Source organism: Haliaeetus leucocephalus, unplaced genomic scaffold, assembly GCF_000737465.1.
Source record: "Haliaeetus leucocephalus isolate CR32 unplaced genomic scaffold, Haliaeetus_leucocephalus-4.0 Scaffold696, whole genome shotgun sequence".
NCBI classification, from domain to species: domain Eukaryota; kingdom Metazoa; phylum Chordata; class Aves; order Accipitriformes; family Accipitridae; genus Haliaeetus; species Haliaeetus leucocephalus.
The window spans coordinates 242975-265992 of record NW_010973132.1 but is presented as its reverse complement, the minus strand read 5'-3'; the positions used below and the strand labels follow the sequence as shown (position 1 = coordinate 265992).

Genomic DNA, 23018 nt, shown 5'->3' with positions numbered 1-23018 from the left:
TAAAATGATCTTACAGTCTGTCAAATACTTACTTTTTGGCTCCATGGGATGTGATTTGTAGATGGATGGAATTCTGTTAAGAATCTCTCAATGCTATTCTGAGTGGGGTGAGCAAAGATGTTTTATTTGTAGGTGTGTTATCCCTGGCTCTAAGGACCCAAATAAGAATCACATGCTCTGAAATGTGTTTGATGTATGAATTTTATACGTATGTGGAAATGATGTAATAAATTTTGAGAGAAAGGGATTATCCTACTGCCCTGGTATCACAGTGAAGAGCACACTATAGAAACTTAGAACTCTGCCCTGCATAGGAAGCACCTCTTCCCTCATGCTCTACAGCCACAGACAGCTATTGCAGCTTTTTGTTGCCTAACAGACAAGTAAAACTTACCTTGTCTCACGTTAATTCAGATTTTCTGCTTCTTAAACAATTTTCCAATATTCTAAAACCTTAGCAGGAAAGTATTAACTGCCCTACTTGACCTGTACACTTTAACAGAGGAAGACTTTATTTACCAATACCTTCTTAAAAGTTTTTTAATTCTTTGTATTTCAGCAGACTGAAAGTTCTTGGAAGCACAGAGTAGGAGCTAACCTCTAATTTAGCTGTCCTTATCATATAGGCAAGTGGTCGCCCAAGTTAACTATGAGTAACAAAAATCACAATACAGTATGTTTTCCCTTAAAATTCAAACAAAATAAATTGGTTTCATAAAATGCAGCCCATCTCCCAGAACACATCACCAGTCACTTAAATGAACCAGCGATAATTGCCAAACCTCTGACAACTATGCAGATATTCTGATAAATCTGCAAGCCACCCTATAAAGAAAACGGCATTTGCTCCTCTGTTGGCCTGTGGTGCCCAGAAGGCACAAATCAACATAGTGGACTGAAGCGAGACATTCCAGTGATAACAGGCCCTGTTGCCCCGTGAATGGCCTGGGTTGGGTCCTCTTTCAAAATTAAGCTCTTCTGCTCACTGAAAGGCTGCATTTCTGCTGAGAAGATAACACAATATCGCGCTGTAACGTATCTTAGCATTTACATCAATCGGCATCAGTGTAAGATCTCTCATGGTGTTACGCAGTTTATGACATGTTTTTCCAGTTTATGAATGAAAAGATTTTATTAACTTTTTTACTTGAACAGAAGCAAATGGCTTTGGCATTCATTACTTTAGACATACAGTTCTCTTAAAATAGTACTGCGTGGCTGTTTTGGGGTAAGCATGAGAATACAGAGGTCTTCTGAAGTCAGGAGTATCCTAAATCAGGAGTATCTTTGCGAGGACAAATCAGAGCTACATGAAGTGAGCAAAGCAAGTGGCAGATCACGGAACCAGACCGCTGAAGTACTTTACATACCACTGGCAGACATTAGTATGATCTGTGACAAATCCATCTTTCATAGTGTAAATGCTTGTATTGCAATACACTGCAGGGTTTGTTGGTTTGTTTGTTTTTTTTTTAATCTGCATAGAGGAGCTCCTTTAAAATACTTAATTCCCATTCGAAACCAGTCTAAAAGGACACTTGAAATTATTATTTGGAAAGAAAAAAATTCCGACAATGTCTTTCAAATAAAAAAGAGAACAAAATGGTTTTTTTAAGTCTCTTAGAAAAAAGCATGTGCAATTTTTCATGCTGCTGTTTGCTTATGAAGGAATTCTTGCATTCATTGGTGAATTACATCCAAGATGCTGTGAAATGCGTAACAAACTAGAAGATGATTCTTTTACATGCATTACCCTCAGTGCTCTGAGGGCTGGGCAAAGCTTGCAGAGGGAAGTTCCCAAGGGAATGCCATTGCCGTGCATAATTTCCTATAACTGTCATCAGTGAATGCCTGTCCAAACCAGTGATCCCAATAAAGCCATCTTGGCATTCAGTGCAGTGGAAAACACAAGGATGGGGGGGAGAGAGGCTTTTTCCATGTGCTTTTCCCACTATCTCTAGACCAAACAAAAAAAAAAAAAAAACCAACAAAAAAAAAAAAACCAACACAAGACAAACCAGCTCCAAAAGTTCAAAGAGAGAGAACCCCTCTCTGGAGCCGGCCTAGGCAGAGGTGAGAGTCTGCTGCCTGCAGGGCTGCCCGGCCCGCGGACAGGGACCAGGCTGCTCCAGTTTGAAATGCTGATTGCTTCTCATGCAGCCCTCTAATGGGATTGTTACTGCCGAAAGCAGAGATGTAGGTGTTACTCTGGGGGAGTGCGACATAAAGGCAGCTCCATCCCAGCAGGAAAAGCACCAGTAGGTGGCATCCTGCCCTCCCCCAGAGCCAGGAGAAAGTCCAGCTGTGCTGGCTCCTGTCCAAACTTCACCCCTTCACAGCCTGGTCCTTGGCCCTTTACTTTCCCTTCCCACATTCCCCCACCTGGGAGGCAAAGGAAAGCAAGTAGGCGCTGATGGGGTGAGGAAGGCTCCTTCTTGCAGAGCAGTAGGGATTGAGGGAAGGTCTCAGAGATCCGGAGAAGCCCCTCCAAGAAGAGGCTGGAGCAGAGGCAGGTAGACCCATAGCCCCATAAAACCTTGCTGCCATCTCTCACCCTTTGCCCTCAGATGGTCTCCTACAAAAATAAATTGCACCTCCCTATGCTTGCATAAACACTGCTTTGTAACTTCGTGCTGTCGGTTTTCTTTCAACACTGCTGACCTGTTCAGCCACCCTCTTACCACCACTCTGCCCAGAGTAGAGTGCTGTAACAAAACTGAATTTTGCTATCCAAGGTATCTTTCTGGTTCCAAAATTCTGTGCTCCTGTGGCTAAAATGTCTTGACCCATTTCCACTTCTTTCTGTGCTTTTCCTAAAGAGTTCCCAGTTGCGTCTCACAAAATATTTTCTCGGTTTGGAGCTTATTCCAGTTGCTGTTACTCTTTCTTATTGCAGGATAATACCATCTGCCTATGATCTTCTTTTATCCCCTGGCAGTCTATTTATGGATTGTACAAACATTTCCCACTGTGAAGAGAACCCAGTAAAGAGAAAGGCAGTGTAGCAATAGAGGAGAGCAATGTTACAAACAACAGGACTAAGTAATCCTGCACCTGCTTCTTCCACGATCAATGCATTAAAATATAGAATAAAAAGATGAAGCTATTTGAAAGGCAACTGCCTTCACTCTCTTCGCTTTTGTAACAACAGCTACTATAAACTGCAGTAAGAAACATTTATGTCTGGGCTGGCAAGCTCTTTTCATGGTATTGCTGACATTTTCCATTAAATCCTGACACCAAAATACACAGCCTAGCACTAAACCACTAATCAGTGCTCCTACGAAAAAAGAGCATGTTTTTCTTATTATCAAGGAAGAGGCCAACAAGGAGGACAAGAAACATGATGAACTAAAAAGTAGTTAAGGAAAAGGGGGAAAAAACAGAGGGTAAGAAAGCAGAAAGGCAGAAAACGAAACACATGACAGCCAACAGCAACTCTTCAAGGTGCAAAGGGAGAAGGGATGGAAATGGGAGTGGATAAAACTTTACCAAATACAAACCAGAAGATTGGCTTAAAGAAAAATAAGGAAAAAAAGTCCCTCTGGCCAATACTGTTTAAGTTTTATTACCCTTTGTAACAAGAAATGCTTATTTATAAAGATTGTATAGCTGAACTTCTAGTACCTCACTGTGGTCACACAACTCCTACTCTGAATTCATGCTTGCCCTGGCTTAAGATCTCATAAACTATCATTCACCCTCTTTTTAAGGTAAAGCTTCATGGGACAAACGCTGGTGCTTCTGCAGCCAGTAACTATCTATCTATCTACTACATCCAAAGCGTCTTGGATTTTTGTTACCAGTTATTTGTCACCCTCTGTTAAATGAGACCTCTCGTATAGTGCAAAATATGTAATTGCTGAAGAGTCACACTATTACAATAATTAAGAAATTAAGACAAGGTGGAAAAAAGATGTATTAATATTTTTTACAACTCTGGGCATTTGGTTTAAAGCATTTCCTCCCTTTGATTTTTATTTATTCTTAAGAGGTAACATGAGCCAGGATTGACAAGTAAAGAAATGCTTCTGTGAGAATCCTAAACTTTGGGGGTACCAGGATGAGGTCTGTCCCCATCTTTTTTTTTTTTTTTTCTTTTTTCCCTAGAGCCATTTGACTAATGCTGATAGAACCTGTATTGCCCTCCATAGCTTACCTAACTACAGGAATGCTGCTGCAATCAAGCTGCCTTTATTACGGTAAAGGATCAGTATCTCAGCATGATCTCACTCTGGATCACCCCTCACATCATCAGCTCTTAATAGGCTTACCACTTGTGTAGATTACTAAGCAATTCCTGTAAAAATAATAGTGCTGGGAATTTTATAGTTTTATCATACTTTATGAAATTCATGAAAAATAACTTCCCAGAGGACTGTCATTCCTGGAAGGTGTGTCAACTCACAGTGCCAGAGATGAGCTCGCTCTGGAGTAATTTGTACTTTGGACAAACAAATGCAACTCTGGAAACATACATATATCAGACTGAGGCCTTCACCCATAACATATGAAAAGAAAACAACATTGTAACACCTTTTCAGTAGTGGCTATTGTTATGATTGCTTTCTTACATTCATACAACACAAACTCACCACAGTTCACAGTTGAAGTCTCTTTTGAAATATACTGGTATTTAATTAGCTTGCTTTGGATACTACCCTATGATATACTTTCTTCCAAGCAGGCTGGAATAAAACAGAAGAACAGTTCTCAGTTTTAAGACTAAAAGGCATTTTTTCTCAAAACAGGCTGTTGAAACTGAAATAAAATTGATAGATTGGAGGAAGCCAAATATGGGGAAATGCATGTTACAGGACATTGAAACTTGAGTGTGGGAAGAGGTTACCCTTCAAGAGTGGAAGAAAATAGGAAAACACCATGGTGACACCATGCCCCAAAAAGCGCCATGTTTATTTATGTACAATTAGACAGACACACAAAAAACCCTCACCAAATCCAATGGAGGACTTTCTGTTCCTAATTAAAACTCATACTATTTCAACTCGGCAGGAATCACAATACTAATACTCTCATTTGTAAAAATACTCCTGCATGGATAACAATTTTCAAGAGCAGTAGCAACAGAGCCTCAGGTTAAGACCAGCTTTGCTGCCAGCGTGTGGAGTGTTAATCGTTGGTCATGTAAGTGGAGGGGGCTGTTTTCTTTTACATTTAGATATTTGCTTTAGGAATGAACTGTAAGGATGAGGACGATTATTCAGAAAGATTAAGTGTGTTAAAGTGCATTAAGGCTAATCTGCTGCATGGCAGAAGTTGAATGCAGAATAAGGGGTGCATAGGGTGATGGTGATGCTGTTTCAGTCTGAATATTCCTATCAGGCATATGCATGTGGGAGCACACGGCAGGGAAGAAAGGAAAGGGGACAATGGACACATCAGCACACTCTTTAGAAAGGTTGTATTCCCATCAGCTCGCCTTCCATTAAATCCAGTTGACATGACAAGAATCCAAGTCTAGAAACAGTGCTCAGGATCACTGCATTTCCTCCTGCCTCTCATTTTAATATACATATGAATTATCAAGCCTTACAAGCCTGCATTGCTTAACTTTCACAACTGAGTTACCATCTATAAACAGTCAATATGCAGGAATTCCTAGAATTTCATTCACCTGTTGCTTTCTGTCTTCATTTCTGTCTTCTGCCAACTATGACCATACTGATTTTACTGCATAAAAATTTTGGCCCAGTGTGACACTTATTAATGCTGGTTGAGTTAGTTATACTGATACTGGATTCACAGTGTAGCTGAAAGTGAACCAGTCACTAGTTTTGTAGTTGAAAAATGCATACTGGAAGATTTTAGACCATCTAATGCTATACTGCAGGTGTCCTTCTCTTCCTCAAAGTTTATGGCATCTGTCACTGCATGCTTCCTTCTTTCAGGGCCAGCTTCAGCACTAGGAAATGAAATTACTGTTTTTCACATTGCTCACAACCATATTAGGCAATTTTGATACTTGTTATCTTACTTTCCACAGCAGGCAAAATTATTTATGATGCCAAATTTATTGCATAGTGTTTCTTTCCTAGTCCTTGGATTCCATTTAGTTTGGCCTAGGTGGTGACTCACCCAGATCTAGATAATACATTCTCTGGACAGTTCAGCTGACCCTGCTGTTTGGAAGCACTTCTCTTAAAGGCAAACAAATTAAAACCAAAACCAGTCGCCTCTAAATCAGAATGTGTCATGAACAATCCTATTCTCTAAATAAATACCTGTTAATGTCTCTAAATGTACATAGTAGTAGAATTCTAAAGCCTTTAAGATAATTATCTGTTCCCTTTTCTGTTCCTTGCTTTTGAAGACACATACTTAATCTCATCAGTCCCATTTGGTTTGGGATTATGCTAGTCAAACTTGGAAATGGTGACCGTTTTTTCAAGTTTCCTCATTGAGATGGTAAAAGAGCATTGTTAGACCAAAAATTCTGAGCCAAGATAAGTTACTGAGGGAACAGAAGGTCAATTGTCTGCAAAGTTACCTTCTGTCATCAAGCAGCGTTTTGAGATTCCCTGTCTGTCACCCTGGAGAGGTGTGAAAACCAGAAAAACTAGTGAAATCACGTAGATTACCACAAAAATAAGATAGAGCAGATTTTAGAAAAGGAATTCTAAAAAGAAAACTTCACTTAAGTCTGGAATGCAAAGATAGAGAAGAATAAGTAAGGCTCACCCTGCACCTGAACCTATCTCTGATAAAAGTCTCAGGTTGCATGCAGATGGAATTGTAAATGAATTAGGTTTCAAGTGCTCTGAAAATAGGGGATATAATGATAGAATATAGAGAAATGAACAAGACAGAACAGTGGCAATTTGTTCCAGATGGCAAAATGGAAATACCTTTGTTATTAGAGACCTTGAATTCAGAAATGGAATTTTTCATTGCAATTACCAGTAAAAATGAGAACAGTTAAATTCTAAAATTATTAGCCAGATTGATTGGACTGTCAGGGCAAACTTATACTAGCAAATTAAAAATTCCTAGAGAAGTGCCTGGGCACTGAGACAAACTAGCATGGGAATGGTACACATCTACACTAGTAAATTCTTCTAATGACCAAAACTAGGTGGCTACATACAAATTGATTATTGGAAATGGTTCCTGGGATGTTCTAACTTTCAAACCATATCCATGAAATATTTGCAAGTGTGCTAGCTGGCAACTGTCAAAATCATGTCAAAGAACACATTACTCGTTTCTAGTATAAATGATTGCATTCCTGTTTCCAGTTCTATTTAGTTTATTAGCATCCCAGAATCTCTGCTTTCAGTACATACAGAACAACTCAATGGTTTAATTAAAATGGAAATTAGTATAAGTAAAAACTTGCTCACTGTTAAGAGACAGAATCCAATTATTTTTCCCAAAGCAATGACTTCTACTTAGAAACTGAGACAATCTGTTTTCCAATATTGCCTCCATTCATCATGGACTGGAAAGCAGCTTCAAGACAAATAATGAAATAAGTTAGTACCAAGCAAAATCCGCCACATAACTTTTTAAAAAGAAAAAAAAAAATGGTAGAAGCAAATGTATTACAGCTCCCCAAAAAAGAAGATCACATTTTGGACATAAACATATTTACCCTTAATGACATGCTAAATTAAGAAGAAGAAAAAAAAAAAGCTAGTCTGTAATAAACTGCTAAGGGCAGTTTTGCGTAATAATTAAAACAACTGATTTGTAAGCAATGGTTTGGCCCTATACAAGTTAATGATTACATTTGCTGCTTTTGTGATATGCCACACAAATACCAACCAGAAAGACAAGGTGTGACTGGAGAGCCCACAAATGCTGTGGGTTTCACAGACCTTTGTGAAAGGAAAAGGTTTATAAATACTCTACGTAATACAATAAATGTGAGAAACTGGTACAAAAGAATAAATCTTTGAGTAAACAAATTATGAAATATGACTGCTATATTTGATCAAATTCCTTCAAAATACGTATGTATACCCGTAAGTAGCAATGACTAACACAAATTTATAAGATTTGGCTATCACTTAATTCTACTGGTTTCCAGTCTTGTGGGACTAAAGACTAAATGGACTAAATCATACTCTTCCCCCTTACTTGAAAGGGAAGCATTCTTAGAGCACATCTTGAATCACCTGGCTCTCTAACTTTGCCTCACTGGAGTCACAAGACCCCCTTCATTTTTGTGTTTTCTTTGTTATAGATTTTTTGAACAGGCTACAGGCTATTTTGTTTCTTTAAAAGAAATTATTTTTTACTTTGTTTAGCAATTGCTGATATGCTTTCCCCTTTCCTGTTTGCACCTTTCAATTTATTTTTTGTTGGCAAATCCAATAACAAGCACTGTTAGATATTGGGGTTTTTAAAGTATAACTTTGAGGTTTCCAAAATACCATTTTCTTACACACAGGTTCTAAGAAGTGGGCAGCACTTTACATCTTTAAGATCTGGATGACTATCATCAGCTGCTGAGGCAGCAGTTTAGCAATTCCCCCCACAGTAGTAAAACAAACAAACCAAAAATCTCAAAATCTATATTCGATTATTTTTTTAACATAAAATAATCTTCTCTCAGAATATTTTAATACCTCGTGGAAAAAAATACTGTATTATAACATAAAAATCATGGTTTAGATAAAATACAAAAATTTGAATCGGCAAATGAAACAAAGGGGGTAGTTAACCTCTCCTGTCATTGTATTTAATCAGATTATTATTCTTAGAAAATGGTGTAAAAAAAATCTTACCACCAATGTTTGCTAAGCCTTCTACCACAGTCTCTCTGACCTGTCAATACAAACAACTCCTTTAAGCTTTCTTCAAACAAGATTAACATTCCTTAAAAACATGCCATGAAACTGCCACAGAAACTAGCAAAATCTAAAGAATTCTCTTGCTACAATGGATAGTGCTCTGTTTGGGCCAGATTCTTTCATTAAGAGAAGAGTGAATACTTTCTGATAAACGTGTAGGTGATTTAATTCTTCAATCAGAACTGGAACATCCCTGCCCCTGCCAAAATTTCAAGTCTCGGGATTTTCCCAGGAGAAATTTACTGATCACCTGAAGAATCAAAAACTAATTTAGACTGACCCCATAGGGAAGGAATGGATAAAGCATCTACCCGTCACAAAATAATAAATGGTGATTATAAAGCTTGAAACAAAATTTCAGACAAGATCCCCAAAAACATTCAGGATACTAACTAATCAGGTATTTGAAAATACATATTTTTGAAGATCTGTCTGATCCCTTAAGTAAAAAAGCACTTGCACCGTATGCTGAAAGAAAGAATACAGACATCAGCAGCATGTAATTAGAAAAGTCTGTCATACTACACTCACACCATCCTCAGCAAGTACCCACTAAAACAGTGCTACCTAATAAGCTTTCAATTATACTTACTTACACTATACTTATTCTTAAGAACATCTGTTCAATTCTGAGGCATGGTAAGAGAGCCAGGGACAAAGAAATTGGACTTGCAGTCAGACCATGATCTGAGGCGATAGTATCAAAGGCCACAGATTAAATGTAAAAGTTCCTACCTTCAGTTTACCCTCTTGGATCCACTGACAGAGTTGTAATATACTAGCTTCTTGTTTGTCCATATAGTTCAACACTAAGAATCTTTCCCTGTGAAAGAAAAGAATAAGCCTTGATTTAAAAAATGTTGGTAAGCATATTTTAAAATCTTTACAAATCTTTTCAGGAAACATCATTACTGAAACTGAAGGGTTATGAGTATTAATTACAATGAGACATAGCTCAGACCTTTGCCAGCTTGTTGAGACAGCTCCCTGCAGTGGGAGCTTGACAGTAACATTGGTCTTAGACAAGCAATTCTGTTCAAGTATCAGAGAGAAGAGTAATAAAAATCGAGTAGTACTGCCAGAATAAGCAAATGTCCATAAAACGTGAGCGAATTCCTATTCTTTTTTACTTTTTTTTGTGGTAGGGAGAATAATTGATGGACCGGACCTGCAACAAGACGGCAAGTATAAATTAACTTTCAGGCTCCCCAAAATTTTGCATATCCTGCTGTCACAGCTGTCTATAGCAATCAAGAGAAACTGAAGTGATCATCAAAACCAATAATTACTTGTATCAACGTCCTGACTAAATTCTCCACTGCCTTCTAATATGCATGGTGTTTTTATCTATTTTTTAAAAGTGCATTCAACAGTAACAGGGACAAGAAAAGAATTTTAATTAGAAAAGGTCAATCCATTTGCACAGAAAGTCTCCCCAACTTTCTGCAATGCAATGAATGAAAAATCTCCTAAGACTTTGCTCCTAATCTCTGCCTTAGCTCCAGCTGAATCCTGATAGGAGATTCAGCAATTCCCAGAGTCATAACAAAAATCAGTGTTTTATCTGTATATATCTGTCACACCTACAGTCCCATTATCTAACAAACGCGCAAATACAAAAAAATGTAATTTCAACACAATCGCTGCATCAGCTGCATCCTTACTTTAAAAATATTTGATTTTCTCTCTGCCTGAACTACTACACTTGGAGAGAAAGCACTCTGCAAAACATCTGAGAACAGAACCGTGATAACACCTTACCTCGTACTGAACAATGTCAGAGACTCCAGAACTAAATCAAGCAACCACAAACAAAGCATTACAGACAACTATGTTAACAGGTAACAACAACCTCTCCCATTTTTTATGCTGATACAGACAAATATAAGAGAAAGGATTTACTGACATTGTGATTATAGTTTCCTTTTTTACTATGGCAACATTCTGTTGCGATTACAGGTGCCTATCGCAGATCTACAGACTATCTCCCGAACATCAGAGTCACAACATCTCATGAGCAATCTACCTGGAACCTGGTCACAAGTTCTGGAGGAAAAACGTACCTTGTGATATTCCTTTCTTTCTGTATTTTTTCTATGTCAGGAGGCAGCGGAGGAGGATAAGGCACATCTTTGTTATATTGAGAAATCTGTCCACACAGGATGATATGGCTGTCCTGATTCATCTGTTTGGGACAGCACAAAGTGAGAAAAATTACATTACTTGGTCTCAGAAACTAAATTTTCCAGAGATGCAATAGATAATATTGCAAAATTTTCACATGGGTATCCTTATTTAGAGCCAAATTTCCTAGAAAAGAGTGGGAGAATTGCAGGCAGTCCCATTTAACCTATGACAACATTCAAATAGATAAATGCAGGGCAACAGTGGAAAAATAAATGCTATACTACCTATGTGTAATTTAAAAAGGCATTAAACATAAGGAATATAAGAAATTGCTATCTTGCTGTGTGCCCTTTTTGTCAGGAGGAGAGGGGTAATAGGACAAAGAAGTTTGATACAGCTGTTGGATACAGCTGTGATTTAGAGCTCCCAAAGATGGCATTGCCACCAAAGCCTCCCTCCCATGAGACAGAGTAGTTTCACATTAATAATGAAAAGGGCTGGTCAAGAGTCTTTATGGAGGCCCAGCAGATCTGGTCTTTGTGAAGCCATGTCGTGGTTTAACCCCGGCCAGCAACTAAGCACCACACAGCTGCTCACTCACTTCCACCACCCCCAGTGGGATGGGGGAGAGAATCAGAAAGAAAAAGGTGAAACTCATAGGTTGAGATAAGAACAGTTTAATAGAGCAGAAAGGAAGAAACTAATAATTATGATAATAATAATAATAAAATGACAATAATAAAAATAGGATTGGAATACACAAAACAAGTGCTGCACAGTGGAATTGCTCACCACTCGCTGACCGATGCCCAGTTAGTTCCTGAGCAGCGATCCGTCCCCCAGGCCAACTCCTCCCAGTTTATATGCTGGGCATGATGTCACACGGTCTGGAATACCGCTTTGGCCAGTTTGGGTCAGCTGCCCTGGCTGTGTCCCCTCCCAACTTCTTGTGCCCCTCCAGCCTTCTTGCTGGCTGGGCATGAGAAGCTGAAAAATCCCTGACCATAGTCTAAACACCATTTAGCAACAACTGAAAACATCAGTGTGTTATCAACATTCTTCTCATACTGAACCCAAAACATAACACTATACCAGCTACTAGAAGGAAAATTAACTCTATCCCAGCTGAAACCAGGACAAGCCAGAAAACCAAAGCTGACAAAACACAAGATTACTACGTTGACAGACAAGGTGTTTAGATTACCAAGTCTCCTGGCCAAATAAGCGAGAGATGAGAAGCAGAAATTGTGTTTATATTACTATACTGCCAGGCTAGTCCAAATGACAGACATTGATTTCAAATATCCGATTTCTCCTCAAGACCAGGATCACCACCTGGATCAGATCAATGAAGTAGAAATGCTGCTCTGCTCTACCGCAGGCTGGTCTCCAGTTTGAATTAATTTGAAGCTGAGCACACAGACACTGGAGAATGACTAGAATAAACACGACAGCTGGTATAATCACCTGACTTATAACCGTATCACTGATGTCTCCACCAACATTGTCAAAGTAAACATCCACACCGCCTGGGCAGAGTTCACGTAGCTGCTCTGCCACATCCCCCTTCTTGTAATTGATAGCAGCATCAAACCCCATTTCTTGGACCAAAATGGAACACTTCTCATCTGTGCCAGCGATCCCCACCACTCTAGAGCAGCCTTCCAGACGGCCAATCTGCAAGCGCACAGTTAAAAAAAAAAGAAAAAACAAAAAAAACCCCAAACAATAAAGAGAAGTTAGATCATTCATCTGCATAAAGGTATCAGTGGGAGGAAGGGGGCCTTAGGGGTTGTTACAGTTATCCCCCATCCCACTAAACCCCAGGCAGCAAAGTTCAGCCCACGCTCCCATCTCATGTGACACAATTGCCTCTTGTCACTACCTCTTCACACCTAGAGAAGGGGCAGGTACAACTGAAATCTGCCATCTTTCCAAACTCACTGACTTCAGGAGGTTTAGTCTGTGAAGTCACCAACGACTGGCAGTACTGCAGAGCCAAATATAGTACAAAATCATCATCTGCCAAATACTGTAACATAGCTAATAAAAGGCCAAAAAGATTGGACAATAATAGATTTAAATACATTCTTCATAGATTTGCTTATACATTGTTTCTTTATAGCTCCTTTTTATCAGGAAGTCTTAAGCTTGCTTAATATCATTTGTGTTCGTATATATATGTGGGGGTGTGTATATCTGTCAATGTGTAAACACACACACACAAACACATTGCAACAGGTTCTGCAAAGCTGAGGAGGATAAAAGGGCTGTAAATTTCAAAACACAAAGGATGTCATGGAACACAACAAGAAGAAGGGTTTACTACATTTTTTTTACTGACTATTTTCTAATATAGAAAATAATTAAAGTCACCAGTCAACTCAAATACTGTGTTCAAAGAGCAGATTAATATATATATATAAAAGATACATGTATTTATACCATATACTTTATGCTAGTGACAAGTAATCACCTTGGGCCATTTTCTCCTAACCCAGTTTCATGAAACTTAAGTTTCACACCTCAAATCTTTCTCAGTGAGAGTGTAAGCCAAATCTGTGAAACTGGCTGTTCCCATGGGGTTATACCTGCTCACATTTACAATGCTTTTATCCATACATTTATTAACGAGCATGTTTCAGAAGACAAACTTGGTAACAGAGTATGCTTTTATGTCTTAAGCCTACCTACCTGGCCAGCCAAAGAGCCACAGGCACCAGCTGCTCCGCTCACCACCATTGTCTGATTCGCACCCGCAGCCACGTGTCCCTTCTCCTTTATACCTAACAGGGCTGTCAGTCCTGTGATGCCAGCTGCACCAAGAAAGTAGGAAAGGCGTCCATTTACAAGTTGTGGAACAAGCTACAAAACAGAAATGCGTGGTGGTGGTCATTTCTTTTTAAGGCGAAGTTTTGCTGTTTGCTATTTGATTGTCTGAGGATAGAAGACTAACTCAAGATATTTACCAGGCAAGGTACAACTGGAAGAGACAAGCTATCTATAAACTAGCTCTACTCTAATAACAAGTTTATACAAAACGAAACAAAGATTATATTTTCATAGTTTTAGAAAAAGTTTTTAAACAAATTCACTCACAAAAACTTAAATCATGGAGGTGTCAAAAAGCAGTTGGGAGAGAAGAGGTTTCCAGCAATGGTGAACTATCCCTATGTTAGGATAAAACATAAAATAGCACTGTTTTATCAAATACTGTGATTGCAGATCAGTGGCAAAGGATCCTAAAGGAAGGAGTTAATTGGAAAGTATACATTCTTAAACTACAGTAATTTTCTGTGTTACACAAGGCTGATCAACACAATAGCCCTAATGCACTGTTACCTCTCCACTTTCAACTTAATATCAAATACCCTTTCTTCTGTGGATGTAAAATCCTAAGTAAAAGTTTTCACTAACATATGTTAGTGAAATAAATTGAATTAAATATATCTAAAGCCCCTTCTGTCTTGTGAGTACACTCTCATAGATCAGGAGGTCTACTAGCATTAGAATAATGAACAGAATTAATTAACAGAAGCAGCTTCAGGGAAATTATTAAAAATCCAACAACTGAAATAATACAGCATGTCTGGTAACCAACAAAAGCATTTATATTTTTTTTTGTTAAGAAAAGAAAGAAATTGATACAGATTTTGCCACCTGTGAGTTCATCTGCCTTTTGAGAAATGGTTGCTCCAATTATGTTGGCTTGTTTTTGACTAAGAAATAGTATCATTAGCTGCTATTTAAAAAAAAAAAGTTTAGGAAAAGAAAATAGCAACAGTCTGGACTTTGCCTTTACATTACCTTTTGTAGCAAGCTTCCATCTAGAATTGCCACTGTCTGCCAGGGCCAATTGAAGGAAGTTACAAAGTCTCCTTTAGCAAGGTTATCATGCTTGCTCTCCTCCACAACCCCAATGCCCCCACCATCAGCAACTTCAGACAGCTGCCAGGGCAGGAGGTAATCTGAGCCAGTATCCTCATTCATTCGGCAGCGCTGAAAGACAAGGTTTTAATGAGAGGCTCTGGTGGAACACATGGTTTGGTTTTGAGTTCAAATGAAGTTGCGGATGAAATATGTTTAAAAATTCAAACACAAAGGGCTACTCAAAAATGTCTCAGTAAGGCCCAAATATTCATAACCTTTTCTTAGATCCCTTTTTCCCCTTGTTTGCTCAGTACAAAAAGAGGACGGACCATTCTGATCTTCTCCAGCAGCGTTACCAAAACCAACACATTCTATAGATGCTGCCTCAAAGTCAGCCATGAAACCAAAGATGACCGGCTTGGGTCTGATGAGAATCCTATAAATGCCGTTCCTTAACTGGATGAATCATAGAAATGTAGGATTGAAAAAAACACCCACAAGTCATTTAGTCCATGCCTTTGTATTGAAGAACAGTCCAATATATGTAGACCGTCCCTGACAGATCTGTTTAATGAAAGATCTTGAAATCTGAAGTCTTTTCTTTATATCTCCCCCTGTAGCCTGAGTTAGTACTGCAGGATTCTAAAACTTTTCCTTAATTCCCAAACTAAACCTACTGTCTCAAAATTGACTGTTTCTTTTCTACTATCTCCATCTATGCAGGGAACAAATTATCAGAATTCTCTTTATAGCAAACTTTTACATACTAGCATTCTGGGTCTGTCTGTTTCTCCTCCTACCTTCACTTCCATTTCAACCCACAACTCTCCCAACAACATGATTTCTACAGTTTTGCAGAATTAGGTGCAAGTGCTTATTATGGCTTCATTTACTAATCCTCTCTCTGTTTCCATTGCTTACAAAGTACTGACACATTTTTGTCCTGCCATCACTCGCTTAAGGAGAAAATCTGACTTTCATTTTTAAACAAAACTGGTAATAGCTAAATAACATTTAACTTGAATCATTTACATGTTTTGTCTAGAATTTTTTTGCTGGATCATGTCCCGCTCTTGCTTCATCATGAGATATTCTTCCTCCTCTACCCACACTCCCCTCAACTGAAAAATACTTCCTTTCATGGCAAAAAAAAAGAAGTTTAAAAATGTATATAAAAAAGGCAAAGTTCAGAAAAGCTGATACAAACAAATCTGTAATAGTATACCAGGGCTCACAATCTCTTCCTGGTGCTATACAGCCATATTCCTATATATATCACAGGCACATTAATGCCTAACACATTAATGCCAATATAACTCCATCAGAATAAACAGAATTACTGAGTTACAGTAGAGATACATTTGTCCTATAATTGGTAACTTTGGTGCTAAACATCACGACAGGTACAGAGTTGAAGATACTTTAAAAAACAAATTCTGGCTTAGTTCTAAGTCCATCACCTACCATGTAAGGATCCACAGAGAGATAAAGGGTTCTAACACGCACTTGTCCAGCTTGGATTGTATCTGCTATTGTACTTTGTTCCAGTCGGAAGTTTTCAGCCACTGGCACTCCATTCTTACCTAGAATTATTTTAAAATCAAACAAATAAATGAATCAATATAGAGCTTTCCTTAATCAAGATGGGAAGACCTTTTTTTAAGGTAGTCCTTTTTAGAACACGTTAAGCTGTATCTTTACTCAGGTATAAAACTACCGACCAACTGTCAGATTTTGTGTCACAGGCTAAGATTTAAATGGGTGCACTGCCACCATCCGAACTGAAGACCCACTGATCTGTCAGCTTATGCTTACCTGGGCCAGTACCAGGCACTTGCCCTGACTGACAGTTGCCATGCTGTTTGCTACACATAATGTTTATGAACAATTACGGCAAGTTTAAAAAAAAAAAAAAAAGGGGGGGGGGGGCGGTTCCCATTCTCAAAAAATGGTTCTATATACGCTATGCGCTGAAAAGCCCCTAGCTTTCAAAACAAAGACACGCTTTGGGACTTCTCTCATGTAACAAAACCAGAGTGCGCTATTTTGCCAGTAGCAAATGACCATAAATTTTAACGAGGTAAGTTTTAAACTCTCACCTTTCAGTCTCTTTTGACACAGTGAAATCAGGGGAATAGAGACCATCGCCACTGCACATTCATATGCTGCAAGAGCATCCCTTTGCAGCTTAAATTAAAGCTTCCCAGAAACATCTATAAAACATATGCCAAGAGCCCCAGAACTGGAGGCTTCATCCTCAGGTTGGTACCAGGTGCAGCAGATCAATCAGACTGACAACTGGAACCAGAAGCACTAAAAAGAGAGCACCAGATACCCGTGTACTTCTTAAGTCAGTGACTGGGCAACTGCAACAGACTACTGCTGTAACATTTGATTTGCATTAGAATAGACTTATTTGCAGGTCACACAATAGTTCCTACCTCTTAGGACTATTTTGGCATTGAGCAGCATACAATACTCCCCAAAAAACTTAATGCACACACGTGGGTCTTCTACAACAGACAATTTATAAACTCACTATTCAAAATATTGTGCTGACATCCCTAACAAGGCAAACGTGTAAACAAGGAAGTAAACAAATCCTCAAGAGTGTAAATTTAAAAAACAAACAGTTTGAAACACGGGAGGAGGAAAAGATTGAATATTTACTAAAAGGAAACAAAAATGAACAGTAGCAAAATATTTTAGTCATCTCTTAAAATGCAAAAAGAACAAATGTCAGAATTAAAAAGCAATGCTTGCTATCTTTCACTTTGAGTCCCTACACTTAGGGTTTTCTCACATATTATGCATTAACACTTTTTTCTCACCCAGGAGTTTAGAAATCTGTATATACAGACTAAATAAATACACTTCACAATAAACTTTATTTATTGCTCTATGCAATATTAAGATATATAAATGTTAGTATCTTAAGTTAGTGTCTGTTTCTACCCTCACCATTTTGGAGCATTAGGCAACCATAGCAAACACATTCCTCCTTTATTAGAGAGAAATACATACCAGGGCGTGAATTCAGCACTACTCTCTGTATAATCATCCTGCTTCAGCAGTAATTTCGCACTGGATTTCTACAAAGGAAAACATTGTTTGAAGGACTGAAACATAAGTTTTCTTTAAAAAGAATATGGGGTAAAGTACTTAGTAATCTGGAAACTGGGGATGAAATATGGGCGTCACCAACTTCAGCATCCATGTCCAAGGATCATATAAAACAACCTCAAATGTAAAATAAACAAACTTGTGAATAAAGAGTTTCCCTGTTTATCTTGTTAGAGCCACGATTTTATACAATGCCACAGTAGCACCTTATGGGAAGACTGAAAATTATAACATACCATGCTCCTTGTAAGATCATCACCACCCCCTACCAGGTTGTAGGAGACAACTTGCTTGGTTTGCTTTCCAGTGCTGACTGAGAACACCGTTCCCTCCTAAAAGACACTGAGGCAGCTTTTCAGGCGTAAGTGAGGTGCACTCAATAAAAGGCATGCACACATGCCAGTAATAGCAGTATTCAGGTATATGATAAAAGGAGACTGTTGTACAAGAAGTTTCATGTGAAATAGCAAGTCCTTCTATTAGCAGTGCATTTTCTCCTAAGAAACGGTCTGGCCCAGAGATGAGAAAGAATTAGATCACCATTTGATCTGTTTTACTGAAAAATTACTCCTTGAATTTCAACAGTTTAAGAGGACTGCAAATTTGTGTTCTTGCAAACATGAGATGCCAAAGTGATCAGCAGGGAATGAACCTGATTTAACAGGAGAAAAATTATGATCTTACATGCTTTCAGAGCTAATACAAAATAAAAATGTTCTTACTACTATTCTCAGCTGACTGCCATAAATAACCAACCTCCACAAGAACGAAGGACATTAAGGAATGAAACATGACAGCTGAGGTCTTTGTCATAATGTTTGTTTTTCTGACAGGAACATCAAATTGGAGTGAAGCAAAATAGATGAGCCTACAAGGAGTACATCATCACCACTTATCCACACCTTTATTCTTTGAACATTGGAAAATATAGAACCTTCTGTCTGTACCGTTATAGTACTTACATTACAGCAACTCACAGACCATCAAGAACTACAGACTGGAGTGCTGAAAAACATAATAAAAAAAGTTATTAGGAGAAAATGGGCATATCACTGGCCTTCCCCTCTCCTCTAAAACCCACAACTGACTCAAACCAAAAGTATCTTGCTCATAAACCAGATAAAGGTTTAACATTTGATTGTGTTTGCACTTGAAAAGCTACTTAAGAGATGAAAATTATTCAAGAGTTAGTTTCTTTTCAGTATTTCAACACCTAAGGGTGTACAAGAAAAACTGTAAGAAATGGAACTCAAACAAGTCTTCACAGCATCGCATCAGTGAAAAATAAGTGACCTGCATGTTTTTTTGGACAGAACAATGTAGAACATCAGTGTACAACAAAAGGAAAAAAAACCCCACACTTTGATGAAGTTACTTGTTAATGTTTAAAAACAAAAGATGAGCACTGAAAATACAGGAATTAACAGTTAAAGAGAGAAATAAAATTCCATTTTTATACCCACACAGCTGATAAAATCTCTGGAATAAATATACTTAAGTAAAACCCTAACAGGAAGGACAACCTAAGCTAAATTTTGGCAGATGTTGGGTTCAGTGTCATACTTGGCTATAGACTTCCTGTGTGATTGTGGGCATGTTACTTTGTACTTCTTTTATAAAACATTTTTCAGAACAAAATTCCAAATTCCTCCTGATAACATTTGTCTAACAAAATTACATTCAAGTGGCACAGTTGTTATCCCCAGAGCAATTGTCTTAGCATATGAGAATTTGTGCTAATTCAATGAGCATTTTATAAACTGTCAGATGTGCCCAGTGCAATTTAAAAGGATATCCATACTCTAGTAAACAATTTGCGCATATACAGAACTTGGCTGAAGTTTATAACCACTAATGAAACTCCTCTGTGGAGAAATGAGTTAAGAATGCAGTGAATATAAACCAACAGCTATCTGACAGTTCACGTGAACTCTGGGCAAATCATTCCTCTATATACTATTCATATTCAGTTCAAATCTACTCCCGGCATTACAGGTTTGATCCACTATTTATAAACCATCAGAGTAGGCAGAATTCCCGTACAGCTCATGCCTTACAGAAAGGCCCACTGTCAAAACTGCTGACTCAATTTTTGTTATCCTGAAACTAAATACCTGTATTATGCAAACAGAAAACCCAATCTGAACAAGTGAGATAATGAAAAGCATTTTTATTGTGCCTAACACATACTTGAAATATCTGCTTTCTATGATAGTACAGAGAAAAAAAATAGAGTTCTTTAGAGAAAAAAAGACAAAGATATTAACATATTAAAATAAAGAAAAAGCAATACAGAGCAGAAACACAAGAAAAAGTATACAGTTTAAGTTTAGATTACTTCTTTGAATGCCTGACATACTGAGGGAAAAAAAATGCTGTTGATTTCCCAGGTCATCTTCACAGCTTTTGGTTGAGAAGCCTGTGTACTAATTCAACTTGAAGATCTTCCAGATACTGTGAGTGGGTGGACAGAAAGTGAGGCTGGCAACTGAATTGTCACTCATTCTATGACAGCTGTCACAGTAAAATAAAACACTGGAGACAGACATTTACTTCTAAATATGACTGCACTTACTCTGCAGTGGAAGTCAGTAACATCATTACACAAGCAAATGTTCACACTAAAACCCTAACATAGTAAGAAACAACCAAACTTTCCTCACATTATAAACAATACAGGAGTGACTAAAGAAAATAAGTAGAGGCACCATCCTTTAGTACCGTAAACTGAGGAAAGCTTTTGGAGAAATAGAACAGATTTTTTAAAAGTTAAATAAAAGGGATTTGTATCATATACGTATTCTTTTTCAATATATCCATAATGCCAGTGTGAAGGATGCTTCTGACTTGTATTTTTTTAAAGACCAACAGAAAGCAACACACATTACTATTTTTTAGCTTTTCCAAACAAAAATAATGTAAGTTGATTTTACTCTTTAAATCAAATGGAGTAAAAATTAATTGCAAATTTTAACATCATCGTTCAATGCCAAGATCACCTGACCCACCCTGTGAGTACAGAAGCATTAAGCAGCACAACAGCAGTACCTTCAGGGGAGTCTCAAGTATGTTTTAGCCCAGTTTTATTCTTACCCTTTTCTCCCCTCACCTTTCTTTTCCCATTTTTGCGGAGATTTAACATTTAAAAATGTTAAATAAATTCCTCAGTGCTAAAACGCTCCAGTTGTTTTGTCCCAGGCTTGGTTCCTAGAACTTCTTGTTTCTGAGACTGCCCATAAGACACTTTTCCGTTACATATACGTTTGCCAAAACGATTCACCTGCTTCCAAGTTGTCAGAGCGTTTGCCAGGTGCAGTCTAGTAAAAAAAAAGTAGTTTGTCCTTCCTGTATCAGGCCTGGGCAGCATGGAAGAAGAAGGCAGTCAATCTAAATGGAGGACAAGCAAGCCTGAAAGTCTTCTGAAGCTGCAGTGTCAAAATGGCTGGAACAAGGATCCTCAGAGGAAACTCAAAGAAAGAAATTTCAAGCAAGAATTACTCTGAATGAGGAACAATGCAGAAAGCAAAGATGTGAATGACTGGCACTAGGAATCAGTGAGAACAGAGAAACATGGCAAGAATAACAACCTGAAGGAGAGTAAAGCAGGGAAGAGAGAAATAGAATGGGGAGAGAGAACTGGAGAAACTGGAAATTATGAGAGATGGAACCAAGCAAATTGAAATGGGAATGACTGGGCAAGAAGCAAAAAAAAGGATAACTGGCAAGGTGAGGAGAATGGAAATGGAAGAGCGAATGTAATGGATTAGGCACAAAAGTCTAAAGCACAACCCTAAGGAGCTCTACATTTGAAGAATATTAACTAATTGCAAACTCAAGTTTTCAAAAAGTAGAAGCCAGAATCAATACTGACTATCTTGAATGGAGACAAACGCATGCCATAAACCAGATTTCCTAATGTTTTATATCTCATCACTGAATTCTCTGATGTGAAGTTCCTCCCATTGTGTTTTCTCCACGTAGATTCTCTGACACACTATAAGGGTTGAGGGCAGGCTGCAGTCTTTCCCTCAGGAAAGAAACAGGTGAAAAAGAATGACAATAGTAGTAGGAACTTGATTCAGCCATCTTCTTTTTTACATTCCTAGAAACCTGATGTCTTTGAGCTTTTTATCAAATTTGACTGACATACAGAGCAAAAGTTCCAGTAAGTATACACACTCATATCTACACACAATGGGATTGTATAAACTTTACTTTTTCAGATGTAGGTGTCAAAAAAGCTGAAAGCTCTCAGTTACCACCTCTTGAACTTTTTTTTTTTTAAATAAATAGGGGCATTGTATTGGAATTGCTGAAAAGTGCTTAAAAATACCTACACACAAGGCCTATTTTTTCTTCGCAGAACTTCAAGTCAGGAATGAACACAAGAATCCAGACTGCTCCCCGAAAGGAAGGAGCATCACTTCAGCAGAAGCAGCACCTGATGTTTTTCTGAGAAGCCTGTGACGCAGTATGCAGGCTCACACGTTAGAGCAATCACAGAGAGCATACCGATTATCCACTTCCCCAAGTGTGACCCAAGACCCAGTTAGAAATCACTGCTGTCAAAGATGGAAGAAGGGCCACTGGAGACTGCCTTGCAGAGGGTTCAATACCAGTTTCAGAAGCTGCAGGTGGAATAATGTAGGAGAGAGACAAACCAAGAGAAGTCAGAAGCAACAACTGATGTTCACGTTTACATGCTTGCTACACAGCAGCCCTGATGTGGGTGCTGAGGAGGAATCCCAGAGAAAAGGCCTCCTCCACCGCTCCGGGCCATAGTTTGATCTGGGGACTCAGTATAGCTAGAGTCACCCTCGGGTTCTGGAGACCAGGCAATCCCAATAGTCCCCTCCAACCGTCAGACCTCTGCCACCGCCTGCCCTGCAACGACAGGGCGCTGATCCCTGAGGAAATGACCCCGGGAAAGGCGGGCAGGGGCCCTGCCCCGTCAGGGAGGGCTCAGAGGGCGCTGCCAAGCTCCCCCCCGCCAAGGCGGAACGAGGCCGTAGGCCCTCCCGCTTTTACACCTGACACCGCGGCACGCTCATCTCTACGCGGGGACGGGACGGGACGGGACGG

The 23018-nt window shown here is 38.7% G+C and overlaps 1 protein-coding gene across 1 annotated transcript; it reads right to left on the bottom strand.

Annotated features, from left to right (window-relative positions):
- Nucleotides 1-7249: 7249 nt before the first annotated feature.
- PTGR2 (prostaglandin reductase 2) lies at nucleotides 7250-17912 on the bottom strand. Its single transcript, XM_010580026.1, has 9 exons — nucleotides 17838-17912; nucleotides 16278-16396; nucleotides 14751-14942; nucleotides 13638-13808; nucleotides 12411-12620; nucleotides 10880-11001; nucleotides 9552-9639; nucleotides 8751-8790; nucleotides 7250-7470 (listed from the first exon to the last, which is right to left on the bottom strand). Exons 1-9 carry the CDS (start codon nucleotides 17872-17874, stop codon nucleotides 7406-7408), a joined length of 1044 nt encoding a protein of 347 aa, XP_010578328.1. The 5' UTR covers nucleotides 17875-17912; the 3' UTR covers nucleotides 7250-7405.
- Between the last annotated feature and the right edge of the window lie 5106 nt (nucleotides 17913-23018).